The following is a 17014-nucleotide window of genomic DNA, read 5'->3' on the forward strand; positions in this document are numbered from 1 at the left end:
ACGGCACCTTTACACCAGTACATTTATAGGACATTGCTTTCTGAGGCTGCTCTTAAATTTTGACTGTTAAGGACACTGAAATGTTTACAGGATTTGCATTCCCCAAAAGTGGCTTGGTCACTCGAACTTCAGACATGTGACACACCCAGCCCCTGCATTTTTTTTTTTTTTTTTTGTGACAAACTCACTCTACTGCATTTCAGAGTCCATTTTTGAAGATAAACCTGACAATCCAATTTTTTTTGTTGGTTACATTTTAATTCAGTTAGTTTAAAAAATCTCTCAGAGACCATGGTAAGATATTTTTGTTAAATCTTTGATCTCACACAGTGTAATTGCAATAGTCTCTTTCGATCCTTCTACGTACCACCTTTTTTTCATGTACTTGTCATATACTGTATCTTAAAGCACCATCAAAACTATCCATTCATCTTTGTGCTGTGCTTTTATGCTGACTAAAAAAGTCAGTGAAGTCCTTCCTATTGGGCAACCATTCCCACTGAGTGAAAAGAAATGGCACAGTGGAAGCTCAACGCCCATAAATCATAAACCGATACCGTAGTTCCCCTCTCACACCTTTGATCATGGGGGAGTACAGGGTTCACGTATCTTCGCAACGCAAACTCTGCCTGTGCCAACATGCATCCCATTTAATCTCTGTGCTTCTTTGTAAAGCAAACACACCGACACCTATGTGCAGACACAATCCAGTGTGCAGCTAAATGTTTATGAGCAGTGAAGTCAGAAACTGTGGTGTCCTCCCTGGGAATTTCATGGGCACTGGTGAAGTTTTACAGATGAGTGAGAAAGTATTGGCCACAAGGGCAGATACATGTTTCAAGTGAATATCAAAATCATAAATAAATTGTAGACTTAATCATGTGCTGCAAAGTGAAGGTAGAAATGTTAATTTTGTTGTCATGTTTTATCCAAAAAAGAAAAAAAATAAATAAATACTTCACACATTGCCACTCCAAGTTCATACAAAAAAGAGGAAAAGTACATCTGCCTGTTTTTAATTTGTGTTTGGAGGGATTTTGTCTAATTTCAAGCCACCTGTTGGCTATGTATTTTTTTTTAGACAATAAGGCTGCACACAAATATTATAGCTACGCACAAAGTGGATTTAGTAGCGCCCTTTCTGTCTCCGCCTGTTATCAGCAGCATGCGCAATCAAACGGAGCGAAGAACCGCCTATTGCTGTAAAACTTGTTCCAACCCCCTCCAAAGGGGTTAAAGTCTGTACCCGACCGACAATACCTTACTTATCAAGTCAAACTGACGCAGTTTCACCTCAACGGGACGATTAAGACGTTTTTTGATTTTGTTTTTTGTTTTTTGTTTTTATCTTCAAGCTGATGGCTCCACTGCTGAAATGCTGCCTGTTTACTCTGCTGGTGCTCTTCCTCACTGTGAGTAAACGGTTCAGTGTGTGCAACATGTTATTGTAGGTTAATTCCTCTGTGTAGAAAAGCGGATCTGGAACAGGTGTGGCTCCTGTCCGGCCAATGTATTAAACTCGTACGTTTCAGCGATAAAATCATAGTTACAGCGATAGATAGAAAACAGGAGGTAAATGCGCAGTCTCCGTGTTTGTATGGACTCTCGCTTATTCTTCTGGAAGGTCACGTAGCAGTTCGTTATTTCCTCTTCAGAGAAGTAGCTGCATAAATAATGTGGAAAAGAAACTTTGGGGTCACTCAGGTCCAGCTGTGAGGTGTAAGTCATTATCACATGTCAAAGAGTCTCATCTCAATTCGATGGAGGTTTGAAGTTGATGAATGATTATATTAAGAGTCCCTGTTTTTAGTGTATCCGATTTTCCCGTTAGATGCATACTAAAAGACATGGGGTTTTTTTCAAACTTTTTTTGATGAAGCCACGATGACAACAATGAAATAAGAAATTCTCTGTAAGCACATATTTTGTTGCTATTTTGTTTTTAATAGGCTGTATACGTAACTGCATAACTGAGATCCCCAAATGATCATGCATCTCCTGGTGTAAATAATATAATGTCTTAATGAATGTCATATGAGTGAGGAGCAACAATATACCATATGATTTTGTAATCATTACACATGCACAATTATAACGTTTTTCTTCCCTCTTTGTTTACCTGCAGCTTGTTCCTGTGGGGGCAGAAGGAAACGGGCCTCAGTTACACAGACAGAAAAGAGAGTGGATCTTCGCTCCCAGGAAACTTCATGAAAACCATGATTACACCACCTATGACTTTATAGCCAAAGTGAGTACTTCTTTGCTCTATTTTTTTTTACGAAGAATTATATTAATACTGAACATCCTAACTCTATACTTAGAAGTATTGAAATATAGCTATACAGCTTATTGCAGATATTTAACTTTAGGTAGCGCAACATTTTAATCCTTAAAATACCCATGTCATCGTCAAGAACATTATCTTTGTATTTTCCACCTGACTGGTTTTATCCTCAGGTCACATTTGTAGCTTAGAAGTATGAGTGAGAAGCACTCCTGACACATTCTGGCAGACTTATACATTCATAAGGAGTCAGTTCAGATGGGTTACGTGATGATGAATGCATCTTTGTTCAGATATTTTGACACACAAGCTTATCTTGTTTCATATCTCAGCTAGATGTTGCTTTAAGTTTAATTATCTGAGCCATGTTGCAATTGTTGTTGTGCCAACTAACAACAATGCAAGTATGTTCAGATGTCAGATCAGACTGAAAACAGTTTGAATGAAAAACAACAGTATATCACATGCTTTTGTTTACATCTGAATGATGCTCATTTGAAAATATGCTTCATAGAATACAGATTTTTTTTATTTTTCATAATATAAACATACAGTAAGAAGGCTACTGTGATTTATACTTTCATTGTAATTTAAAGATGTTATGTTTCAAGATGGATCCATTCTGTGTTTATGTATCTATATTTCAGATTCGCTCAGATAAGGAGAACTTCACGAAGGTAGTATACTCTATATCGGGGCCTGGTGTTAACGAAACCCCTTTTAGTATATTTGGTGTTAACAAAGACACCGGCTTTGTGAAAATCTATTCCATTCTGGACCGGGAGAAGACCCCCTTTTTTCATGTAAGTTCAATTTAAAACAAAGTTCACAAGGAGTCATGAGTTGTACAGTGAAGAAATGGTAAAAAAGCTGTTCTGTTTTTTTGCTTTTTAAAACATTTTTTAGTTAAAAGGTATGGCAAAGTTCATCAACCAGACCGACGCTGAACCTGTTCTTGACCTTAAAATTGTCGTTGAGGATGAAAATGACTGCCAACCTGTCATTGAAATGCAACAAGTCGGATGGGTCAATGAATCCAGTGCAACAGGTATTTTAAGATATACTACGTATTGTGATATGACTTCAGAAAAAGAAAACAAAATACCAACAGTATTCAATCAACTTTATTGTGATTTCTAGGTACTGTTGTCATGAAAGTGATAGCTACTGATGCTGACCAAGAGGGCACACTTCACTCCAAGATTCACTATAGCATTGTACAGCAGAGCAACAGAGCTGGGATGTTCTCCATCAACTCTCAGACTGGGGAGGTCATGGTTCAACAGAACACTCTGGACAGGGAGGTGAGTCACTTTAATGACCTCATTAGTAGCTTGAAATTAAATCTTCTGTTGTCTGATGCAACAAAAAAGTTAGCATTTCAGAACATAGTAGCCAAATTTGCATTACCACATTACATAAACATGTTCTACCATAAACCTAATTCCATATTAGTTATTATTGTCAATGATGAAGAAACATTTTGCATATTTCTCTCAATATGCAACTGTAACAGAATTATAGTCATGTTTGTCGAGAATCTTTACATGAAATAAAAAATTGGAATCTACTAATCAGTTTATTGCATCTCTGACTTTTTTGTTTGTTAGGAACGAGATACATATAAGTTGATGATAAAAGCCAGTGACTTAAATGGACTGCCAGAAGGATTGTCAGGAACTGGAGAGATTGAGATCAGAATTCGTGACATAAATGACAATATTCCCACACTGGAAAAAAAATGGGTAAGCGTGAAATGTTCACTAAAACCAAACTACGCAATTCTTCTTTAATAGATGTTTTTGATGATGCTTGACAGTAACTGTTGATGTGCATTTTATTTGCAGTATGAAGGGAGTGTGATGGAGAACACAGTCAATGTGGAGGTTTTGAGGATAAGAGCCATTGACATGGATCTAATGTACACTGACAACTGGCTGGCTGTCTTCAAAATAGTCTCGGGGAATGAGGGAGGTTATTTCAATATCACCACTGATTCTCAGACCAATGAGGGAATTATCATGATTCACAAGGTAAAGTGTTGTATTATTCTGGTGGATTGAAATTGTGTATAGCAAAAATGAGGGACGTGATTCAGCCATCAGAGTAAACATTACTGCAACATCGGATGTAAGCTGTGTCCTTTATATCTACAGGCCCTGGACTATGAGGAACTAAAGGTGCTCAACTTGAAAGTTGCGGTTTCCAACAAAGCAGAGTACAATGTTGGCAGTGTGTCCATCCCAGAAAAATTGTACCGTATCACTGTTAATGTGATCAATCAGAAGGAAGACCCCCGTTTCCAACCAAGCGTCAAAGTTGTGACCATCTCTGAGGACCACAAATCGGTCTCCATCAACAAAGTCATAGCTACTTACACTGCTATTGACAGTGACACACTAAAGACTGCCACCAATGTAAGGTACAGTCACATACTTAAGGTTAAAGATGGTACTTAACAATAGAGATATAGATGGATAGTTCACTTTTTGTCCTCACATGCATGGATTTATATAATTTCAGGTATGCAAAACGCCGTGATGACGACAACTGGTTGATTATCGACAGAAATACAGCAGATATCAAGCTGAATAAATGGCCCGACAGAGAGTCCAAGTTCTTGGTTAATGGAACATATTTTGCGGAAATTATATGTATCACCAATGGTGAGTTCTGTCACTATTGCATTAACTGTTGAGGTGCAAAACAGATTAATAATAATCTCTCTTTTGACTTGCTTTCAGAGGTTCACTCAAAAACTGCTACAGGGACCATAGCCATTCAGGTGAAGGACTTCAATGATAACTGTCCAACACTGATCTCTAAAACTCAGACCATGTGCCTTAAGGACAATGTGATCTATGCCGCAGCAGTAGATATAGACGAGTTCCCCAATTCAGCACCATTTGAGTTCACTGTGATTGAAGGGAGCAGCAAAGGGAATTGGAAAGTGGAGCATCTTAATGGTGAGGACTTCCTGCAAATTCCTGTTAAAAGTGCTTTACAAGGTTAACTTTAAAAAGATATCCAGCTCTAGATTTATCTATTATCTCCAAAACATTTGATTTCTTAAGACTCACAACAGACCGTAATGATAATAATGTGTTTCAGTGTTCATTTTATTGCCTTCAGACAATGCAAATTTGTTAAAATACCAAGAACATACTGGTATTCTAACAAAACAATATTTTATTTATATAGTTGTAGCAATTATTAAAACTGCTGCAAATATATTTTTAGCTCCAAAACACTTAGCCACGGGTGTTTCTCTCTCAGAATATTTGCAGTCGCACACTCAAATTGAATGGAACCTTTAATCATGGCCCCCTACTACCATGTCTGCTTTTTCTTTTTTAGCTGTTTTAAAAAATCTTCTTTCTTATCTTTTCTCAGACACCGTAGCTATTCTGCGAGACCAGGCCAATTTGTGGCCAGGCAACTACAAAGTGGCATTAAAGATCATGGACCAGCAAGGAAAGTCGTGCGTGGATGTTCAGATAATGGATATAATTGTGTGCACTTGCTCTGAAAACACTAAAACCTGCTTGCGCACCACAGCGACTGCAGGTTTTGGAGCTGCAGGTATCCTGCTCCTGTTGCTGGGACTGCTGCTGCTATTGCGTAAGTAGAGTAATCAATACTGCTTTTTTTCTCTTGCAGTTTGATATGAATCATTAAATTATTTGCCCAACCCAACCCAATGGATGGGCCACAGGCAGTTTTTAAAAGAGGCAGATCACAGTTCCAGCATGCATTACAACAAATATTTACTTTCTTTCCCATTTGTAATGAAAGTGATTTACTGACCGATTGATTGGACTTCATTTGACCTGACCACTATACAACGACATCTTCTGATACAGTGTTAAATGTAGTTTTCAATATATGTTTTTTTCAGTGGTGCCCCTACTGTTGATTTTCTGCCTGTGTGGAGGTACAGCAGCTCTCGCAGATTTCAAGGCTATTCCGTTTGATACGAAACAACAGCTGATCTCATATCACACTGAGGGACAGGGAGAAGACAAGGTAGTATAGATCTTCTGAAACTCTTAGATGTTTCCTGCTTTGATAATTATATTATAAAAATGTACCTAACTTGCTGCTTCTCTGACTGGATTATACATTTTTCTTTTCACAGGAAGTTCCTCTTCTACACGTTCCAATGGAGGTCGATGGCGGCACAACACATGCCAAGAACATCAACACCTATGGGGGAAAGGGATGCCTTGGAGGATTGATTGAATTAGGAGGAGCAGCAGGTGGAGGAGCAGCCTTGGGCAGTGCCATCAACAACCCCACTTTGACAGCTGAGAACATGGACCTGTACAACCAATATAGACACTTCAGTGGGCAGGAGGACAGAGAGTTTGTGGGTACAGGGATGATGACCGGAGGACAAATGAGTTTCAGCCATTACAGAGGTGGGGTCTTTGATGGGATGGCTCTATCTGATGAGTTCCTAGAGGAGTACTATTCAAGTGTGAGTATCTGAAGTTAATTAAAACCCCATGTCTGATCCAAATTGTTTATTAATATTCACAATATGGTAAATGCTGGAATTTATGTGTATTTGTTTATTTTCACATTGTCAGTTTTCATCATAAGTATGTAAGATCAAGTAGAAGCTGTATTATTCTGTCACAATTGAAATGACAGTGTTATTGACGTCCCATTCATATATTCTGTCTTTACTTGTTTGCAGAAATCAAACCATGCTGCAAACCAATCTCATCAGAGGGACGGTCTGCTGGTTTATGACTACGAAGGTCAACAGTCTCCAGTAGGTTCTGTTGGCTGTTGCAGTCTTCTTGAAAATGATGATGATCTTGCATTCCTGAATGACCTTGGGCCTAAGTTTAAAACCCTGGCTGAGATCTGTGGAAGATCCACCATGGTGACCGAGTCTGTGAGTGCAGGAGTTTCTATCCCCCCGATCAGACCAGTGTCTCCTGTCAGGCCGTCCACTTCGACCCACACACATGTCCACACTCACACAAAAACAATCAGGGACAGGGACCGTGTCAACGTCAACACCCTCAACACCTCCAATGTAGCGTCAGGCTCCTCCACCATTATGCAAGAAGAGCGAATCACTGAGAGAGCCCAGGTTCCAGCAAATGTTCCCATGGCACATGTCCAGGACAAGGTAGTGATTCCCAGTCAGACACTGCTCATACAGCAGCCAGCTATGTACTATGCTGCCACGCCCATGTATGTAGTCGAGTCTAAGCCCCAAATGATGCTAGTGACAGGGGGCACCCAGCAATCAGTGGGTCAAGTTGGGCTCAGTCATGGGCTGGTGCAAGTTAGTGGGCTCCAAGGTTCTCAGGGTGTGGTACTCGTTGATAGGGACGTAGGAATGGGTGTAGCGACTGGGCAGGTAGCACAAGGCCATTCACAAGGATCCGTCTCCAGGTCCAGACAAGTGTTGGTGGTGGAGAGTGGGTCCTCGGGAGGAGAGCAAGGTGCACACTTAGCACAGGGCTTTGTTCAGACAGGACAGGGATCTACAGAGCAGGGCTTTGAGGTCAGAGGTCAAGGTGTGCAGGTGAAAGGTCAGACTTTTTCTCTGGGTTCACGCGGCTCTACAGGATCAAATGATGACTTTGCCCTGACAGCCAAACCCAAGGTGCAAGGGAGCCAGAGAGTGGTTGTGCAACATAAGAAGGTCTCAGTGACTGAGAGAAATATTGAGTCCAGTACAAGAGCATAAACAAACCCTTTTGTTTAGCCAATCTACATATGTCACACTTGTTTTAACATATGATGACATATATTTCCGCAGACTAAAATTTACAAAACAAAGTTTTTAGTTGTTTATTTTTTTTTTTTTTGTATATAAAAAAATGGTGGGGGGGGGGGGGGGCGCTGAGGTGAGTGGTATTCAGTTGGTTACAATCTGCAACCTTAACACTACATGCCATTAATTCCTAAACTGCTCCTTTAATAACAGAATGTGCATTGATTTCTTGGCTGCTGATTGTTAAAATGAGGCTGTGTATGCATTTGTTGAAAGTGTATACAATACGCTATTAATTATAAGTATATTAATGAGAGAAAAAAGATTTTACCTATCAAACAAAAAATGCAAACCTCTGACCTTATCTCCCAACTAAAGAGAAACTGGAAGTATAGCACAGAACAAACTAAAAGGTGACTCCCTGCTTTAGTTAGCTACATGTCAGAACAGCGAGTTCCTTGCTCATCCCAGATCCCAATATGCCAAACTATGGTAAGACAGGAACCACTTTACTGGTTGCTACTGGTTATTTATCCCTGAAGGCTATATTTTGGAGCCAGTCACCAGCCGGCACTCACCCACACAATTAAAATGTATGATCCAATTAAAGCGCCTCAAACAACGCTGACCAGACGCATCCACACCCCAAGAAGGATATGAAGGGAAGGAAACACAGTACATGCAGTACACTAGTACTCTGGAAACACTAGGAATTTGTGTAGTCCCTGAGTCTGACGAAATGATTATAATGATTGTGGAAATGGAAAGTGAAAAATGTATTATTTATACCAAAATATCTTGCATTTGTCACTGGTATGGATTACTATCTCTCATCAAACCTCAGCAGAGGTACTCCAGGGCCTTAAAAACCACAATTGGACCCTTAAAGTCTTAGTTATTGCTCTTCTAGATTAAAACAGCACAGACCATGGCTGTATGGGAATATTTACTGTGCCACAACAACTATGATTATCAGTCTTGAGAAGCTCACAATTATTTTAAGAGAAACTGGGGCAAAAATAGAAGCTGTAGCTACTACCATGTTGCATTTATCCATATAGGCTTTCAACACCAGATTCAGTTTCCTGAGTACTGAATTATTTAAATGTGGTGTTATTCTAAATATTCTTGTTTTGCATTTTGTAACATTGAAGCTTTAGCTACGACAAAAGTTGCTCAGCTAACAATTAGATTGAAACTAATCAGTAACTGCTTGGAAAAGGTAAATGCTGGGTTTACTTTTAAACTGCTAAAAGAACCTTCTGCAGAAAAAGCCAAAGTGTTGAAGTGATTGAATGCATATATATGTAGCTAAACCGTCATTACGAATATAAACCAAAGAAGAAAATAAAAGACAACTTCTCTGCTGTATTGTTGCACTCTTTTTTTTTAGTATTTCTACAGAATATGTGTATTATTAAATTGTACAATCAACCAAGTGCCAACGCTGTAAAAATTGCACAGAATAGCATCCTGTTTTTGTAAAATGTATTTTGTGTCATAATTACTAGAAATAGTTTTCATATGTTGTTGTTTTTGTTTATTTGTGTGTAAAGGTAACATAATTTGGGTTTGTGGCTGGGCAGAGTAATCAAGGATCAGCTTACCAAGCACTGAATACATTTGGTGGAGTCACACTGTTTGATACTGTTGCTGTTGCTGTTGATGAATATGTATTTTCATATCTAGTTTCTCATATGCTACATGAATATAGCAGTACCAAAAGTACAAATGACAATTAAGTTTTTGTTTTTTAAGTTTTGCACCTCGTATCATAATAAAATCAGTCAACAGATGGGGGATATGGCTGTGGTGGTTCAGATTTATTTGATGTGTGCTATGTCTAAAGTGAATCTGATCAGTTGCATAGAATTTCATCAGAGCAGGTAAAAGATCACATAGTCAAGTATGCTCCCTTGTGAACAAATAAAGAATTCTGAGTGTCAGCTACAGTTGCATTCAGAAAAAGTTGTCTAATTATCTCATTCTGATAAAAATGTGAGCTCTCACAAGGTTTTTCACTTTTCTTTTTTATTTGAAATAAGTCAACTCTACAGTTACCACTGAATAGAAACATTTAGCTTGTTTGGCTTAACAATTGAAATGATCAAATCGTGGTTGTGGCATAGTATTGGCAGTACTCATCATTTCAAAGTTTCATCATCTTTCTTTAACAATTCACCTTTACATATATTTTTTGGCTTATCCCCTTCTGTTCTCTTTCTTCTCCACCTTCAAAATATGTTTTTTTTATCATTTTAGTCAATGTATTGTTTTATTGCTTTGTTGTTCTACTGGTATCTAACCAGAACAAGTGTGTCCTCCAGATAATGTCACCTTGCAAAGTTTGTCTTTCCCAATCTCAGACAGCTGTCAGTTCATGTTTAAAACTGCTCCGAGCAATTTTGTTAATGAACCCTTTCATCAGTTGTGACATCCAGAAGAAAAGTGAGTTAATTTATGACATGGAATTTGGCCTCATTGAGGTGATCCGACTAACTTGTCATGGATCAGACCTACAACTCTCAGCTCGACCTCGCAATTATCGCTTTCTCTTTTTCTTTCCTCTGGTATTATTTGTTTGAGATAAATATTGTCCTTTGCGCCATTTTCCCTAAAAGAAGAGAAGGTTAATAACATGATTTGCTTCTAATTTACTTATAATAACATACCGAAAAGCCGGCTATTCTGAGTATCTTCCACCTTACTCGGGGCAAAACTTTGCTGTTCCACTTCTCTCTCTGGTTTATTTCTTTTTTAGAATTTCCTCTTCTGGCCATCATTCATGTCACAGCACATGATCAATCAGCTGTCAAATGTAAAAATGTGCCCCGTCAGAGGCGTGGTTGTAGGGTAACATATTTCAGACTCAAAATCCTTGGAGAGTTCAACAGCCAGTTTCCACTCTTATCTGTGTGACAAGTAGACACTTGACAAGACTGTCAGAAGACCCAAACATCAAGAGTTTCATCATGTTACTGTAAACTTTACATTCTTGTGATCACTTTTGAAATTCTTCCATTACTTTCTCTGCATGTTCTGTACAGATTTGTTTATTTGCTTGCGCTGGGCTCCTCCCTTGTCGTTTGGATGTGTGTCAATCTCGTACCTACTTATAATGCAATAGATCAAGCTGTCACAATGGCTTTCACAATTTGCATACTTCTATGAAACTTAAACCAAACAAAAATGTTTTAAGTTAAATGTTTCTTCTGGTTGCTTCACTTTCTTTATACTTCGCAAATGTATCAGATAAGTGGCTGCTATTCATTATCTTAAGGGACAAAATGTGTCCAGAAATGAAAAGGTTCAACTGTATGATGCTTTAGTCAACAAACTCACAAAAACACCAAAACAACTGTGTTCCCATGTTTTCCACACAGGACACGTGATCACATGTATGAGATGTTGCAACATGTGAGAACATGGGGAAAATATGTGCCAGTCAAAACACATTAGAATAATGACAGCAGCCGACGCCAACAAAATATTCACACTGTAACTATAACAAAAAACACATGACATGAAATTCGGATTGGATCTTTTATTTTAGGACTTGTGAGACAATGGATGCATGTTAATGTTACAAAACTGTATCAAGGACAAGAGCATATCTTTTGACACTGGCAAAGCATGACTTGGAAAACCGAATACTATAATACTTGCATAATTTTAGGTTCTAACACCAATCATGTTCTTTGTCAGTATAAGCCATATCTATATGCAGCATAATTTTTGCTAAACAACTATATGTCATACAATGATCTGCACTTTGCAATATTTAGTTGAACATCGTTATCGCTGGCATACTCTTTATTATCTCACTGCACTTGTCCAACAACAATTATCATTATTAGGAAGTGGCTTGATGTTTTGTCAGTGTTTCATAATCAGTGGCGGACATCATGGCGGACTTCTTCCTCATCCTCCATTTCATCTTCTTCATATTCCCCCATTTCGTCTGCGGTGGCATCCTGGTACTGCTGATACTCAGACACCAGGTCATTCATGTTGCTCTCGGCCTCAGTGAACTCCATCTCATCCATTCCCTCTCCAGTGTACCAGTGGAGGAAAGCTTTGCGGCGGAACATGGCAGTGAACTGCTCAGAGATCCTCCTGAACAGCTCTTGGATGGCTGTGCTGTTGCCAATGAAGGTGGCGGACATCTTGAGGCCACGGGGAGGGATGTCGCAAACGGCGGTCTTCACATTGTTGGGAATCCATTCCACAAAGTAGCTGCTGTTCTTGTTCTGCACACTCAACATCTGCTCGTCTACTTCCTTCATCGACATGCGGCCACGGAAGATGGCTGCCACTGTGAGGTAGCGTCCGTGACGGGGGTCACACGCCGCCATCATGTTCTTGGCATCAAACATTTGCTGTGTGAGCTCTGGCACGGAGAGGGCGCGATACTGCTGACTGCCCCTGCTCGTGAGGGGCGCAAAGCCCGGCATGAAGAAATGCAATCGCGGGAAGGGAACCATGTTGACGGCCAGCTTACGAAGGTCAGCGTTGAGTTGACCTGGGAAACGGAGGCAGGTGGTCACCCCGCTCATTGTGGCTGATACCAGATGGTTGAGGTCTCCGTAGGTTGGTGTGGTCAGCTTCAAAGTGCGGAAACAGATATCGTACAGAGCCTCATTGTCAATGCTGAAGGTCTCGTCTGTATTTTCCACTAGCTGGTGGACAGACAGGGTGGCATTGTAGGGCTCCACCACAGTGTCAGACACTTTCGGGGAAGGCATGACACTGAAGGTGTTCATGATGCGATCGGGGTACTCCTCACGGATCTTGCTGATGAGCAGTGTGCCCATTCCGGAACCTGTGCCTCCACCGAGGGAGTGAGTGAGCTGGAAGCCCTGGAGGCAGTCGCAGTTCTCAGCCTCCTTTCTCACCACATCCAATACAGAGTCCACCAGCTCAGCTCCCTCGGTATAGTGGCCCTTGGCCCAGTTATTTCCTGCTCCACTTTGACCTGCATGATGTAATGTTTAAAGATAAATCATGTTGAACAAATCATGGTTTGATTATTGATACAGGTTTTTAATTTGTAGCCAAAATATCAATCAATTGCTATGAAATCCATGGTCCACAGAGGATCGACCCTATTGACTTTGCTGATAAAGTAACTTTTCATCTGGCCCTACAATGAGGTTTATATTGTTGGTATTAGTGACATGTCTTGACAAGTACTGGATGGGTATGCCATAAAATTTGTTTCAGATATTCCTAATTCTGAGTAAATCCTTTGTTGATTGATGTTTCCTCTCGCACATCCATTAGGTTTATGGTTTTGGGTGAATAGTCTCCTCACCTATTGACTGGGTTGCAGTGGGGCTTGGTGAGCCTCCCTCAAGATGTATTGAAGTAACTGTGGTGATCCTCTGATTTCCTCTTGTACCATCAGTAGCACAAAATTTCCATCTGTATAATACTTTGTTTTATGAATACCTGAAAAACTGACTGACATAAATTATTTCCATGAGCTTGATATGTACTTTGGGTTTGGTGACAATTAGGACATATTACAATGCTAGCATGCTAAACAAAATAAGCTTAACATCAACATGTGTTAACCATGCTGACATTAGCATGTAGCTCAAAGCACCAGTGTGTCTCAGTATAGTTTCACAGAGCTGCTAGCAGGGCTGTAAATTGTATTCTTGTTAACATGTTTGTACTGCCCTATGAAGCATTAGTAAATTATTTCATAACCAGCAAATATGTGTTGCAAGTTGTTTATGCTCGTGTATTTCATGGTACTGAAAATGAATAGTCATCCTGTGATGCAATTTGTTTCGCCCCTATAGCTTCATTTGTTATCAGCACGTCTCTAAGCAGATTGTTTTTTTTCCTAAGTCTCCAAAAAGAGCTGTCTCAGTCTGACACAGCTGCTCACGGGTAATATATTACACTACTGGCACATCACCAAGACACAGAAGCTTTGTGCTCGGAACATACAGTACTTTGCAGTCCTCTCCGGTGAAGCGGAGCACAGCTTGACAGGATGTGGCAGCAGTTGCTGACATGCACATACATGTCAGCACATATGTGCAGTTGGTTCAGGATGAGCGGTGGCATTCTGATTTATTATCCACTCACCAAAGACAAAGTTGTCCGGCCTGAACAGTTGTCCAAATGGGCCGGAGCGAACTGAATCCATGGTTCCTGGTTCCAGGTCCACCAGGATGGCACGGGGGACATATTTGCTGCCTTTGGAAAGGAAGTGAGGGAGGGATAGGGAGAAGTAATTGATGGAAGGGTGGAGTAAGATATCGACAGGCTCACTGTCCATAATGTAAGAACATTTGTAATGAACCGTGGAAAAAAAAAAAATCCCTTTATTTCAAAAGATCCTCTACAATAGGTGTACCTTAAAGAACCTTAAAGAATATAATTGCAGCAGCACGTTTGCTCATGTGATATTTTATGTAAACAGACTTTTGTTTAACAAACACTAGCCTGCTCATCAAGATGGGTATCTACAGACAGACATCTTTTTTATTTTTTGCACTTTACTTTGCTCCATCTTCTCTGTCTGAGACCCTTCTTGCAAGCAAGCTACTGCAGCATGCTGCACTGCTTATTCTAGACCAGTGAGGCTTTCAAAGTGCTGAGCTCTGCGTAGTCCAGTCAAACAAAGATGCAATCTTCCCCTACCCCTGCCTCATTTTTCTTTTCACTTTCACTGCTTAAGCTGTAAGGTTGCTTTCCTCTGTCAAAATCGGCCAAGAATTTAATTAGTCAGATATTCAATCCGCATGCAATAGTGACACAAGGCGACACTGATGCCAGCATGCAACACTGAAACTAGGATCAATAAAATGGCTGCTGCCTGGAAATGGAGATGGGGGTAGACAACTGTGGTGAATATGCAATGTTGCCCTATGGGGACCTTTTATTTAGCCAAAGTGGATGAGTGCTGAGTTTGATCTCAATCCTGCATTGACTGAGACGGTGACTATCTTGTGCCTTTTTGAAAGCATCAGTCCAAATGATGAAGCACAAAAGCTATGCTTTATGATTACTGCACCTTCATGGTGCTGTTTGTCTGTTTAATTTACGCTGGATGTTGGCAACAACATAGGATACATTTGGAATGACCTTCAGCATGCCACACCAATAAAAGCAGATACTCAGATGACACCACGGCACAGCTCGGGGTCAGCCATACAGAGACTGCAGTTACCTGTACTCCCTATAGAGAGGGGCAGAGAAGGAGGGGGGGTTAGGGGAGGGGAGGGGTGAGACAGAGAGCGATATTTTAGCAGGTTCAATGTCCTATTTCTTTTCCATGCACTCATGGTGGGACCTACTTTTCCCTGTTGCTAAATCAGTGACACAAGCACACTGTGGCATTGAAATTAGGTCTGTGTAGCATAAGGCCATGCAAGAATGATGAGCAATGGAAACATGTTGGGGTTAAGTATTCATGCAAACATTTGATTTACTGAAAACTTGATTTGCTGATTTATTTTTACCTGATGCCTCATTGTAGTAGACATTGATCCTCTCCAGCTGCAGGTCACTGTCACCTTGGTAACTACCGGTGGGATCGATTCCATGCTCGTCACTTATCACCTCCCAGAACTAATACAGGACAAAAATATTCTCATGAGCTTCAATTGATGAAGAGATTTTGCAAAAAGAGAAGAAAAAAAAAAACGTGGCGTGAAAATGAATTTAAAGTGCGTCAGTCCTTGTTTTGGTTTTTGCGCATCTGCTTGGTGGCAAATGACACGCAGCAGTGGGGGGCACATCCCTGCAGCCACTGCCTCCGACCGAAGCCCAGTCTGGACTGAACCGCACCCTGCACGTATATAAACTGTTAATAATTTATATTAAACTTAGTAAAAGAGATTTGTCTTCCTTTTTGTCCAAGAGGCACCAAACTAACTGTTTAAATGACTTGACTTACTACATTATTTTAAATAATCCCTGGAAAAATAACGTGGCGTTCTGCGTTTAAACTACAACTACTTGGTTAAATTTTACCTTTTTAAAATAAATGACTATAAATATATACATATATATATATATATACCTTCGCCCCAATCTGATTTCCACATTGTCCAGCCTGGAGGTGAACGATTTCCCTCATGGTGCGCTGCGGATGCGGGCAGAGAGGGTCCTTTGTCGACTTGAACGGTGTCCACTCTTTAGTCTCTTGTCGTTGTGTTTCTCAAAATCAGCACTTGCCTCATTTCCAGGGTGAGCGTTGAGCCGGCGAGATAGATAAACGCGTTGCTGGTCAGATGACGTTACATACAGCGTAGCATCCCAATATCCCCATCAGCCAATAGGAGCGCCCCAGTTTGATGCAGTGGCTCATGCCGCATCATCCCCCTGACACCACCCTGCCCCATGCAGGGAAACCGTTGTCTGCCTTTTTTTCACTGGTTTGAGGTTTTTATTTTAAGTCCAGGCAAATGTTCTCCCTGCCAGGATGAGTCAACATTTATCAGTGCAATACTGCAGACTGCAGATAGGCTACATGTCCTGATTCAATCATGCGATGTCTGTGATAGTCAGGAGCAATGTTTAGCTACCTGCACAAAAGAGTCGGTTGTTTCAAAACACTACAAAAATATTATTTGGAATTTTGACATGTTTTTAACCTCGCCATGAATGTTTTAATGCAGATGCTGCAATGAGTTCCGGAAATGACACCATCTGGGACGGAGTGATTCAAGGGAAGGCCTTAAAAATGAGGTGAGTCCCCCACATGTACACGTTGCCCAACTAGTTTCACTGAATCTTAAACACTACAGTGTTTCTTTGCTGGAATATGGCCATGCCTCACGGTTTGCCCTATCTCTTTTAGTGTGTGATGATTTGATTAAACATACTTTGAATAGAGGATATGCATCATGTATCAAAACTGGGTTTTGACACAGGGCCCCACTGTATGAGAGACCCTTAACCATGGGTAAAATATAGGAGTCACTTTGGGCAGGGCCCTAGGGACAGCAAATTAGGTCTGACAGTTT

General features: G+C 40.4%; 2 protein-coding genes across 3 annotated transcripts; one reads left to right on the forward strand and one right to left on the reverse strand.

The window, feature by feature from the left end:
- Positions 1–1267: 1267 nt before the first annotated feature.
- LOC138202988 (desmoglein-2-like protein) lies at positions 1268–9826 on the forward strand. The gene is made up of 14 exons (XM_069157435.1): positions 1268–1412; positions 2126–2248; positions 2932–3087; positions 3191–3332; positions 3425–3588; positions 3895–4029; positions 4132–4317; positions 4441–4706; positions 4808–4950; positions 5029–5250; positions 5678–5905; positions 6183–6310; positions 6423–6764; positions 6987–9826. The coding sequence occupies exons 1-14, from the start codon at positions 1359–1361 to the stop codon at positions 7995–7997; spliced, it is 3300 nt and encodes a 1099-aa protein (XP_069013536.1). The 5' UTR covers positions 1268–1358; the 3' UTR covers positions 7998–9826.
- A 1727-nt stretch (positions 9827–11553) lies between these two features.
- LOC138202989 (tubulin beta-2A chain) lies at positions 11554–16272 on the reverse strand. Of its 2 annotated transcripts, XM_069157436.1 has the most exons (5): positions 16069–16272; positions 15506–15614; positions 15214–15222; positions 14127–14237; positions 11554–12999 (listed from the first exon to the last, which is right to left on the reverse strand). In XM_069157436.1, exons 1-5 carry the CDS (start codon positions 16123–16125, stop codon positions 11915–11917), a joined length of 1371 nt encoding a protein of 456 aa, XP_069013537.1. In that variant the 5' UTR covers positions 16126–16272; the 3' UTR covers positions 11554–11914. The 2 variants fall into 2 exon arrangements, with proteins under 2 accessions (XP_069013537.1, XP_069013538.1); XM_069157437.1 differs by lacking the exon at positions 15214–15222 and having other exon boundaries at positions 16069–16271.
- Positions 16273–17014: the final 742 nt, after the last annotated feature.

This window comes from Embiotoca jacksoni, unplaced genomic scaffold, assembly GCF_022577435.1.
Source record: "Embiotoca jacksoni isolate LCO1_2020_lvr unplaced genomic scaffold, fEmbJac1.0.p SCAF_22, whole genome shotgun sequence".
Taxonomy (NCBI): domain Eukaryota; kingdom Metazoa; phylum Chordata; class Actinopteri; family Embiotocidae; genus Embiotoca; species Embiotoca jacksoni.

Bases quoted from the DNA above. Each gene is read 5' to 3' on its own strand.
- LOC138202988 (XM_069157435.1), top strand. From the start codon at position 1,359: ATGGCTCCACTGCTGAAATGCTGCCTGTTTACTCTGCTGGTGCTCTTC. The intron at 1,413-2,125 runs GTGAGTAAACGG...GTTTACCTGCAG, and splicing joins TGCTGGTGCTCTTCCTCACT to CTTGTTCCTGTGGGGGCAGA. The intron at 4,707-4,807 runs GTACAGTCACAT...ATATAATTTCAG, and splicing joins AAGACTGCCACCAATGTAAG to GTATGCAAAACGCCGTGATG.
- LOC138202989 (XM_069157436.1), bottom strand. From the start codon at position 16,125: ATGAGGGAAATCGTTCACCTCCAGGCTGGACAATGTGGAAATCAGATT. The intron at 15,615-16,068 runs GTATATATATAT...GTCCTGTATTAG, and splicing joins GAAATCAGATTGGGGCGAAG to TTCTGGGAGGTGATAAGTGA. The intron at 13,000-14,126 runs GTGAGTGGATAA...TACATCATGCAG, and splicing joins GCCGGACAACTTTGTCTTTG to GTCAAAGTGGAGCAGGAAAT.